Raw genomic sequence first — 12157 nt, 5'->3', positions numbered from 1 at the left:
CGATGAACGAGTAAACATGTTGGTATTGAAAGAATGTAAATAAACTATTGTAATTGAATTTTTGTTTTTTTAAACATAGATATGCCGCTCGACTTCCAAACTGAAGAAGAATTTGAAATGTTTCATGATCAGAAAAAACGTTTCAAATTGACAAAAGAAAACGTAGAGATATTAAAATCTCTAGGACCCTTGAAATCGTTAATGGGAAACTTAAAAACATCAATATGTTATTGAAATAAAAAATTTAATTTTTATATATAGAATGTGTTAAGTCTTTAGAGCTAGTATGTATTGGTATTCGGATGAAATGATGACCCATGTTCTTCTAGGATAATTGAATTTAATTTTGTCACATTGACACACTTAAAATATTACACAAAACAAGTCACATTAGACTAAGAGAATGCATGACCGCGCCGGATGGGATTCTTCACTCGAATGAAAGTATGAAACTGATTCGCAGGCTAGCGCTAACAGAAACTAGAGCAGCACAGCACTAGCTGGCTCAAAGTAGGAACGGAATACACTGCCCACCAATTATAATTACAATAAATTATAATTCTAAGATACATTATCAGATAATGCAAAATTTATACACAAAAAGAAAAGTAATACAGAGTTATCACAAAAGAATGGTACGGTTTTGAACATGGTTTAAATTAAAACAGAATTACTTACAGTTTTTTTTTTATTTTTCAAATTTGTCGTCTCAAACATTTTTTTACATAATTAATAAATTTCAATATGTGCGCCCTTAGTCGCTCGACAAATGTCCAAACGATACTCGACTTCTCTCCAAACATTAGTTAACATTTCTTCGTTAATGGTTGTTATTGCTTCATTAATCCTGTTTTTTAAGTGGTTAAATGGTCGCGAATTTTTTGTGTATAAACAACGCTTTTGATGTACCCCCACAAGAAAAAATCGCAAGGTGTCAGGTCTGGACTCCTTGGAGGCCAAAGTATGGGTCCTTGCCGGCCTATCCATCGATCTCCAAATTTTTCGTTCAAAGCGTCCGTGACCAATGCATTGAAGTGCGGGGGAGCACCATCTTGTTGGAAATGAAGTTGATGAATGTTTTCGAGTTTATCCGGCTGACGAAAGCAATAATCGGTTAACATGTCAAGATAAACAACTCCATTAATTGTTTTTTCAGCAAAGAAGAAAGGCCCTATTACACGATTTTTCATCACACCACACCAAACATTAACTTTAGGCTAATCGCGTTGTTTCTCAATAATTGAGAGTTTTCATGTGTGGGTTTTAAGAGCCCCATATTCGTGAATTGTGTCTTTTAACACATCCATTCACGTGGAATGTAGCTTCGTCTGTAAATATTATATCGTCTAAAAACGATTCGTTTTCACTTATTCTGTCCAACATTTCAACAGCGAAATTGTAACGTTTTACACCATCATCGGGTTTCAATTTCTGCAGTATCTGGATTTTATAAGCGTGTAATTTCAGTTTTTTATATAAAACTTTGTGAACTGTTGATTTTGGAGTACCTAATTCGACGCTTCGATGGGAGATGGACTTCCCAGGACTTCTAATTGCCGATTGTCTAATTAGTTCAACCGTTTCGTCCGGTACACTTGGTCTGCCGGTTGATTTCTGTTTCTTAACTGATCCAGTTTTTTCGAATCGTTTCAACCAACGTGTTATGTTATTTTTGTGTGGTGGATCTCTTCCGAATTCACGTCGAAACGCACGTTGAACTAAAATTACGGATTTTTTAAAATCTGTAATTTTTTTTTTAAATTATCAATAAAACACACTTTGCTTTGTCTTTATCCGAGAACATAGTAACTCACTAAACTCACCGCACCAACAATACAAGAACTGACGTTGTGATTACAACTGCTGATAAATAAACTTTTGGGTTGGAAGCTTTCAGGGATACCAATATAACATCTACAAATTTCCCTACAATCTTCCTATGAATTACTGAAGCCGCACTATTCTTTTATGATAACCCTGTACTATACATAACAAGTCACATTAGACTAAGAGAATGCATGACCGCGCCGGACGGCATTCTTCACTCGAATGAAAGTATGAAACTGATTCGCAGGTCATTTCTAATAGAAATTAGAGTGCAGAACTAGCTGGCTCAAACTAAGAACGGAACAGAATGTATAAGATGAATTATTTATCAATCAATAAAGTAGCGCCTTCAGATGATGCCCTAATATATAATCAACTCCAATCATTATTTCTTGACGACTAAAATTGAAAAGGAGATTAAAATCTCTATAAATCAAGCAGATATGTATACTGTTCCGGATGAAAGTTATCTCATTGTTTTTGGTAAACTAGTCTGAGCGAACGGAAAAACATCTACTACTTCGGAATTAGTTAATTATGCCGTCACCTTTTTATTCCAAGATATACTACATCTTATCAACGCGCAAGAAATAGCATCGGTAAGAAATGTAGGCGTAACAACGATTATTAAAAACGCTCTTTTAATGACAAACTCTCTACTGCCATCGGCTGAAATAGCCGGATGGATTAGTGGAAAATATAAAGTCGATTTAGATGAGAATAGTACTTTTAATTTATGTATACCGTTGTCAATGTTGTAGGGGTTTCGCCGAAGGTTATAAAAAAATAATCATAAACAATAGACAAGAATTAGTGTTGAGGCGTTTCGATAGTGATATAAACGCGATACGCGCTACGGTTCCCAACCATAAATCTAAGATAGAATTAACAGACATCGTTTGGGTTTTTCCATATTTAAAAGTCGGGCCTGAATATGAATTGGAATTACCTAAGATGAGAGATCAAAATAAAGATGTACCTATGCGGTTCAAAGCGTGGGATCTTCATGAAAATACAGCGGTTCCTCAAACAAATTCTTGTATGTGGAACGTGACAACTTTGTCGTAAATAGATAAACCGCGCTATGTTATTGTAGGTTTTCTAACCGGTAGGAAAGATAATGCTATGAAGGACGGGTCAGATATTGATTCTTGTGACGGGAAAAATATTAATGTAATGATAAATTCAAATAAATATCCGTATGAAGATTTACAAAAGAATCAAACATTGATGTATAGGATGCTTATTAATTTTCAAAAAGAATACTATAAAAATAGAGATAAACCATATACATTTTCCGATTATAAAAACAATTATCTTTTATATGTAATTGATTGGTCGCGAGAAAATGAATCCGTAAAGATGGGTGAAATTGATTTAAAAATTAAAGTTGAAGCGGAAGAAAATTTTAAGCTAAATACAATTACTTATTGTTTATTAATATACGATAATTTAGTTACATATTCTCCATTGACGGGCACTCTGATAAAGCAACATTAATAGGTTAAAGGTTGCAGATTATTTAATAATAATAAATAATTTTATTTTTTTTTTAAACTTTTAATGATATAAGCTAATGATTAACATTAAATAGAGATCAAAGATCATTGTTATTATAATATCTATCTAAACCAATATATAACAAATAATTATTATTTCATTTAAAGAATGATTGACAGCTGGCATCATTTATAAGAGACGGGATTCCTCATGATGTCATCACAGCTGTATATTATACGGGGATTCCCCATGACGTCATCATCAATCTGTAATTAATGGTACATCTCAAGCATATGTGTTACTATGAAGTTTTCAGTAAATCAACTGTTTTAACGTGTAAATTTAACGTGAACACACATTCATCAGTGAAAGTAGTCGTTCTTTAAAGTATTGGAATAAACCTGTGAAAAGAGACCCTGAGGTTCAAACGTTACTTGACTAATAGATTCTGGCTGACCAATCCTGAGAAATGACTTTGAACCTCAGGTTTTCATACTACTCTTTATGTAGCGACAGTGATAATAGTGACGATTACACTGAGGATAGTAATGACTGCAAGGAGAGCGTTCTAGCTGAAAAATTGAACGGATAATTCATTTTCCTGAAAGTAATTAAAGTTACAATAATCAATAGTTACAATAATCAAAGTTACAATACATCTATCGGAATATTTACTGTGCAATTAGTAATAGATAATGTTTTGTAATCTGTTATTACATTTTTACAATGTATAGTTCAGAATTAGCCGACTATATCTCATTTAAAAATTGTTGAATTCATTTTTTAAAAAGAACAATTATTTGGTAAGGGGGATTACTAGAGCGAAGAACATGTTTTTCCTTTTGTCTAGTAATCGTCGTCATTCCATGCTCTCAGTTACTTGGCGGCAACTGCAATCAGTTCTGTTTGCTTTACTCGGTTTTTTTATTTAATGTTCAGTGATATCTTGACATAAAAAGATTTTTATTTGACAGGTCTTTTACTAGATGAACAGTATTTATGAAAAAATGTTAGCGTCATTTGACATTTTTCTACAAAATTAATTTCTTTATTCAGCAGTTTAAAAAGGGTTGTTACTTGATAAATTGCTGAATAATTTTATCAAAAGTGGATTGAAAATTATGTTTAACTAAATATTGTTTAACATTTTTGCCTGATGCGGACAATTTTTTATAGACAATGTAGACGTCTTAATTTAATAATATTGTAAAGTTATACTTAGTTTACATACCGCAATTTATTTCCTGCCGCTTTTGAATTGTATATGTCACATCTGTGCAAAGATCGTAGTTCTGTTTGTCCACTCGCATTACACATAGATTCAAATATTTGCATCTGCAAAAAGCCACTCAAAAAGTACCTGAAAAGAGAAATTACATTTTTCTAACCGAGTATGGGCCAGTGCTTTGATGTTTGAGATAAGAAATAAATATGAGAAACTTAGTAAATTGTTCTCATCTGATCGTTTCATCAATTTTTTATAACGGGTGGCACAAAAATCGTCACCCTATTGTAAGATGCTGTCATGTTGGCAAATAGTTGTTATTTACGTATTAATCGATTTATTTTTATTCTTCAAAGATTTAAAATACACGTGGATGAGCTATGGATTGCTATACTTCCCAGGACCGCGGAATTAATGTTTTTGAGAAACAATGGGTCGGTGATTTTGGCTTGGCGTGAATTTCGTCGTCGATTTCCTGGGTGTGCGGTACCAACTAACTACACACTGCGTCGTCTAGCCGCTCGCCTCGAGGAAACTGGCTCAACTTGAGGTAGTAGGAGAAGTGGCCGGCCCCGCAGCGTCCGCACAGCTAAGAACATCGCTGCTGTGGCTCCACATGTCCAAAATGACACCCAAGCATCAACCAGACAACGGGCCATGCAATCGGGCATCAACAGATGGCCGTTACAACGAATTTTGGTGTTACAGATGGTACCATACAAAGTGCAAACAACAAACCAGTTATTGCCTGCAGACTACCAGGCACGTGTGCAGTTCAGCCAAGCCCTCTTCAACCTCGCCCGGGAAAACGAGAATTTTCCACTCAAAATCATCATGAGCGACGAAACGCATTTTCACCTATACGGATATGTGAATAAGGAAACTTTTCGTTTCTGGGGCACTGAGAATCTGCGTGTAATTCACGAAAAGCCATTACGTCCTCTCAAAGTCACTGTTATGGAGAAAAAGTCCTTGGCCTCTATTTCTTTGAGGACGACGTTGGCAACACTATTACTGTTACTAGTACGCGTTACGGAACCATGATCAATGATTTATTGCTGTCACAAATTGACGAATTGGGTTCGGGAAACATGTAGTTCCAGCAGGACGGTGCTATTGCGCCCACAGCACGAGCAACAATGGATATTCTGAAACCAGCGTTTCCCGGTCGCTTAATCTCTCGCCCCGCTAGATCTCCTGATTTGAAAGCTTTATTTGACTACTTTTTTGCTTTTTTGACTACAGCCTGATTTGACTACTTTATTTGGGGGCTTTTGAAGTCAAGAGTCTATAGGAACAAGCCTCAGACCTTGGTGGCCCTAAAGGAGAATATCCTACAAGAAGTAAAAAATTTATCGCCAGATATTTTTTTAGGAATGTAATGGAACATCTTGTAAAACAAGCCCGATTATGCATCAGCTCTGACGGTGTCCACTTGGCCAATATTATCTTCTCGACTTAATGACACAAAATATAAATGTAATCAAACAACAGAACCGATTTATTTCATTTTCAAACAAAATTACAACCTTCTGAAATAGGGTGAAGACTTTTGTGCCACCCGTACATCGGGTGTCATTAACAGTATTTTATTCATCACATTAGTTACGTTTCTTTCAGGTATAAGATATTTATGATGAACTTTCACTCGGCATCATCACGTTCATAGTGATGCCGAGTAGAAAACACACATTCTTTAATCTAGTGGCTACTCTTTTGTTATCTACTTATACGATATTAATTTTTACACATATAATCTAATATAATAAACATTAATAAGAATCGATCGATAAAAAGCAGTATTTATTAATCATTTTAAGACGTAACTGTAGTACGGAAATAGGGGTACGGTCGCCATCTGTGACGATATCCAAGATGGCGGACGGCCGCCATCTTGGATGACGTCACAGATTGCGACCGTACCCCTATTTCCGTACTACCTAATTGAAAAAAATTCTGAAATATTTTATCCAAGAGGAAATTAGAGAATCGGGTAATTAATTAGTAACTAGAAAATTTTTTCAATATTAATTAAGGTAAGTAGGAGGTCAACATATAATACTGTTGTTGCATAACAACATAAGGATATCTAGATGTTTGCGACTTGATCTTAAGCGGATATATTTTTACTAGCCTTTAATATGCATTTAATTTTTTTGTCGGTTCATCTTAAAACCTTTCCTTTTCATACTCGAAAATTTACTTAATTTTCAGCATTATAATTTAGTACTATTTAGTTTATTTAGTTAGTACTATTATAATTTTAGTAATTTAGTAGTATTTCACTACCGTATATCGCTGCTGCCATCGTTTACGAGTAACATTTTGATATTTTGTTCAAGAAGTCTGAAACTGAAGGGCCTTTATGTAGTATAGTATCGCTTATTTTATGAAATAGAAGTGTATCATGTTATTAGTAGAGTAACTTTTCATAAAACTGTTAATTAAATGTTCTCTCTTCTACTAGTATTATTCTTTTTTTATACTCGTTTAAATATATGGATTTTAATAGTTTTATGGCATACGCCGATGTCATTTCATTTTATTACAGGCAAGAGCCCTAGCTCTGTCTGATAAGCGACTCGGCATCAGTTTGGTTTTTTCTTCAACCGTCCGGTAGACAACAGTCCCTGGAAACATAGATATACAGGCAGAACTGCACCTATAAAATCATACAAAACCCAGGATGCTGTAACCCGAATAACTTTCTACCCTAGTAATAAAGTGGCCATTTAACCGAGATCCAAGAAACCTTTTGGTGAGGAAATGATCGAATACAGAGTGAGCAACATAAAACCGAACCAATAATGAAACCGCTACCCAACACTACTTATGAAAGACTCACACAACTAGCGCGACTAGTGAATGTTTATGTTACTACTGATTGTTGCTGCCGTTTGTTAGGTGGTTACGTGTCAGTGCAGTATACGTTTTTTTGCAGTGCAATATTTTGAGTGCAGTTGTGTTTGTGTAAAATGCCTTATTCAATTCAGGAGAGGATAGCTATACTTGAGACCTATATTCGTTTGGATAGTTTGAAAAATCACGGCAAGTATTCGTAGAAAAATTTCTGAATGCCTGTATTCCAGAGAAGAGTTGCATATGCGATTTAATTCAAAAAATGGCGTACAACAGCGTCGGTTTCAAATGCAAAAATAAATAGGCAATCTACCGCTATGACTCCACAGGCCATAACCGATATTGAAAGGAGAATTACTGCCAGACCAAAACAATCACTACGTAAGGTATCCCCACAATCTGCTGTTAAATACACGTCTTGCCGTAAATTTCTTCATGAAAAAATAAAATTGAAACCATACCGCATTACAACTGTGCAACAATTGAAGAAGACAAACTAACCGGAACGACTTGATTATTGCAACTGACTTCTCGAAAACACTGTTGGTGAACAGATATCATATTTCATGTCAGACGAGGCCTGGTTTCATTTATCCGGCATGTTAATTCGCAGAACACCACGTATTAGATGGCGTGGGATACTTACGAGATATTCGAGTGTCCACTTCACGATGACAAAATTGGTGTTTGGTGTGCTGTTTCCGGTAATCATATAGTGGGACAAATATTTTTTGAACAGACAATACACAAGTTTACCTCACAATTTTCGAAGAATTCTATATGCAATTAACTGATAATGAAAAAAATACAGCTCCTTCCAACAAGACGGAGCAACGTGTCGCACATCAAACGTTTCACTGAATCGCGTTCATGCACCTTTCACAAATGAACGACCTGCCGGCAGAGGACATTGGCCTCCACGTTCTCCAGAGTTGTCCACTTGCGATTTTTTCCTTTGGTGCTACTTAAAGGAGAAAGATTATGCATCTAATCCCTACAATATTGATGAAATGAAGGTGAACATTCAACGAGAAATCAACGCAATTAACAACAACGTTTTGCATCAGACGATTCTCAACATGATCAGTCGAGCACAAAAATGCATAAATGTCCAGGATGGCCATTTTGAACATCTTTTGTAACAATAAGGTAAATAAATGCAACATTTAAATTACTCTTTATGTTTTTCTTATTTAATTTATTCGTATCATTCATAAAATTTCATACCAACATAATATACCGATTCTGTAGCGGTTACGTTATGGGTTCGGTTTTATGTTGCTCGCTCTGTATAAGAGAAACAAACGAACGACGACAAAGAACAATCTACCTATAGACGGACTGCAAGAACAACAACCCCTTCTGCAGGGATACCTGAATCTGCTCTAGCCAATAAATATTAATCCTACTTCGCATATTGCAGGCGAAGTAGGATTTCATGACTTCAAGTGCTTTTTTATCGGATACATCCTGACCTCTGTAGGGGAAGACTCTCTCCACCACCCTCTCCGTTCCAAGCCCTTATGGGTTTTACCGGAGGTCATCTTCGAAACCTCGGCTTTTGACATATTCCAGTCCGCCTCGGCCAGGATGCCACAGATTCGAATGCCACGAGTGACATTCCCATCGGTGTACTACTATTTAATGAACTCAAAACAAAACACATCTTACCGAGTCTTGAGTAAGACTGAAAGGACTTAACTAAACAAAGGAACTGAACTAACTCACCCGTAGAAGGTAAAAGTGAGTTTAACACACAACACCAAACATAAAAATATTACACGGAACAATAACAACACAGTAACTTTAAAACAAAACAAAGGACAAAAACAGAATACAAGAGAAATTCAAGCAGGGCTCTAGATCCCTTTAGAAAACCTTTCCTTTGCCAAGTACATTATAAAACTCTCCACTCTGGGAAGACTCTGGCTTTCTTAAGAAAAATTCTTGTTTATTCCCACAATTATATGATATTCGGAAGTATCCAGCGGAATGATAAAAACCGTTTAGTCAGATCCCCGTTAAAAAGAGGCTGTGCTAATTAAAAAAGAATTATTTCGCTTTTTATGAAGTAATGCTTTCGTTACGGTTTTTGATATTATCACTTTCACACGATATATAAAACCAACATTTATTATATGCATAACAATAGACTTGGAATCACCCTCCGTCTAAATTTATCAGAAGGTACCTTTAATATCCCGGTTTTTATTTATAATTATATTATTTAAACGTTTAACCTATCGGTTTATTTTTTAAAAATCGCAAGTAAAACCTTCAATTTACACCGTTCACTATAAGATTATTAGATATTTCTGTTTATTTTTTAATATAATTGTTTGTTGAAATTAGATGGACCTACCCAGACCGGCCCAGATCATGGCGATTATTGTATACTAAATTTGTATATTAAGTTAACATTTTGAATCGCTAATCGTCGAGCTTGTTCTATTTTGTGTTTTTTTTTAACGTCATCCTATAAATAGATGCATCTGATTTATACTCGATAAGCGAGTTCTAGTACCGTCTTACTAAGAATTAGGTGTACATTAATGATTTCTTTTCATAATTACCTTATGTAGGGTGTATTATCTGCGATATGGAACTTTGCTGCCGGGTCAAAATGTTGCTCGCTACGAAATGTTGGCGGTCGTATACCTTGGTATTGTCTACGTAAAATCCACCAGTGACTATTGTAATTTGAAGAAGAAACATCTCTTGACATAGTGTCCCATCGCCATTTTTCTAAAGCCAATCCGAATCCTAACTGAGGAATCTTGTTAAGTGCTTGTAATAACAACAAGTAAATCTCAAATTCTATAAAAACAAATGAAAATGGTGATTTTATTTAACGGTAATATTAAATGATATTAATTTAGTAGATATGTTTTAAATATATAATTTGTGTAGTATCGGTATATGAAGTGTTAGGTTCAACGTTTGATGCCGACGAGACTGGATGCATTTGCTAGAGCTTTATCGTTGTAGTTATAATTATGGGGTTTTCGTTCTTTGTTTGTGTGTTTTGAGTTCTTGTTAGGTGTTTAATTGTTTGTTTCAGTGATGTTTTGTTATTTAGTTTAGCATTTTTTTTTTTTTTTTTGGTAGCTTAGGTGATTTTGATTTTCAGCTAAGTGGGTACTTTGATACTCATCGGTGTAATTTAAACACGGTTAAAATAATTGTTTCAGGTATTTTATTTGGAGTTTTTTATTTTTGTTTGTAATTTCATTCTTGTTATAGTTGTTTACGTTAGTTTTGTTTACAGTAGCCATATCGGTTAATTCCTATTGGCTATCGTTTGTTTACATTGATTGCGATTCGTTTTTTTGTTTATTTACTTTTGTTGTTTTTGGTTGCTAGTTCGTTTTGTACGTTTATTATTTAGTTGTTTATTTATTTTGATGTTAGTTTTATTCTATTCTCAGTATGAATGATTCGGATGACTGGCTCCGCGTTCTCTCCAGTTTTCTCCTCGATTTCTTAAGTGGAAAGCAGACAAGGAGGAAAGGGCGCAAAGGGCGTATGAAAGAAAGAAATGTTTCGAGGAGGTACAAAGTAATAGGCAAATTAGAATGAAGGAAAGGGAGTATAGGCGGAAGGACAAGAAGACTAGAGAGAAAGATCTTCGGGAGAAAGAGTCTTTGGAAGCCAAAGAGGCCGAGGTTCGAGAGGAAAAGGAGAAAGCAACTAAGATAGGTCAGGAAGTTCGATTGAGGCAGGTCGTTGAGGCTGTGCCACTGAAGAAAGCAGTTTCCATTATTTATATATGTATATATATATTGTTTCTCCAGCTGCCCGTGGCTCGCTGCGGGTAGACATCACGCTTGTGGGCTTGTGCCCAATGTCTCCGGATAGAAGGAATACAGTGAGCATTTTGTTCGTATACTGTTAGGTCAGGGAATCTCCGAAGCCTAGCCGGAGCTTTTTCCTTCGACCTCCTCAAACACTGGTTCTGACAATGATGGTTCGGGAGTGGATGTATGGGGGACCACCCGGAAGGGTATGAACCCACTCATTGAAAAGCTTTCACAAGCCGCGGGCAGGCCTGGGAGCTCTGCCCCATTGGTCCATGCTGTTTTGGCGGAACTAGATAGATAGCTTATTTTCCTATCTAGCAAACCCCAAGAGTACCAATGCTATCAGATTATTGCCTCGTCTAGAATTCTTCTGAGCGGCTTTCACAGCTCTCGGGGAGGGTTTTGAAAATCTTGCCTCAAAGCCTAAGGAAGTAACTGCAGTTCAGAAATTGGTCCCGGCCCCGATGCAGCCGCGTAGGTATGCAGAGGTGGTTAGGGGTCAGACGTGAAACCAGTCAGTCCAAGAAACCTGAGGTTGCGTTTGTCAGTAGAGCGGAGGGCTCGACTGTGTCTACCAGTTAGTGTCCCTCGTGGTAACCGGAAGGGTCTCAAAATCAGAAACATCAAAGAGACCAATAAGGCATTAGTTGCAGTAGCGAATGATACAGAGATTATTCAGGCAATTAAGATTTTAATTGCGATTGAATGTAAAAAGTCTCGAAGAGAACGCGTAGACCCCGCATTATAGTCTATGATATTGACCGCAGCCTTATAGATGAGCTTGTCTTGTCCCTCATTAGGGAGCAGAACCCTGATTTGGATGAAGCCGCCTTCCGGCAGGACTGCAGGCTGACCTTTAAAACAGGTAGGCGTGATACCCAGAAATATCACGGAGTCTTTGAAATGAGTTCTGGTCTGTTTCAAAAATTTACGTCTGCAGGCAGGC

General features: G+C 36.2%; 1 protein-coding gene across 1 annotated transcript in view; it reads right to left on the bottom strand.

Moving 5' to 3' along the window:
• The window catches only part of LOC142322577 (angiotensin-converting enzyme-like), a 90940-nt gene that overhangs the window by 21782 nt on the left and 57001 nt on the right, over positions 1–12157 (bottom strand). Inside the window, exons 7-8 of the mRNA XM_075361652.1 lie at positions 9985–10228; positions 4559–4687 (exon numbers count right to left, since the gene is read on the bottom strand). Of these exons, the coding sequence (XP_075217767.1) occupies positions 4559–4687; positions 9985–10228 (373 nt within the window). The remainder of the gene's footprint in view (positions 1–4558; positions 4688–9984; positions 10229–12157) is intronic.

Source organism: Lycorma delicatula, chromosome 4, assembly GCF_047948215.1.
Source record: "Lycorma delicatula isolate Av1 chromosome 4, ASM4794821v1, whole genome shotgun sequence".
Classification (NCBI taxonomy): domain Eukaryota; kingdom Metazoa; phylum Arthropoda; class Insecta; order Hemiptera; family Fulgoridae; genus Lycorma; species Lycorma delicatula.
This window is presented reverse-complemented; position numbering and strand designations above follow the sequence as displayed.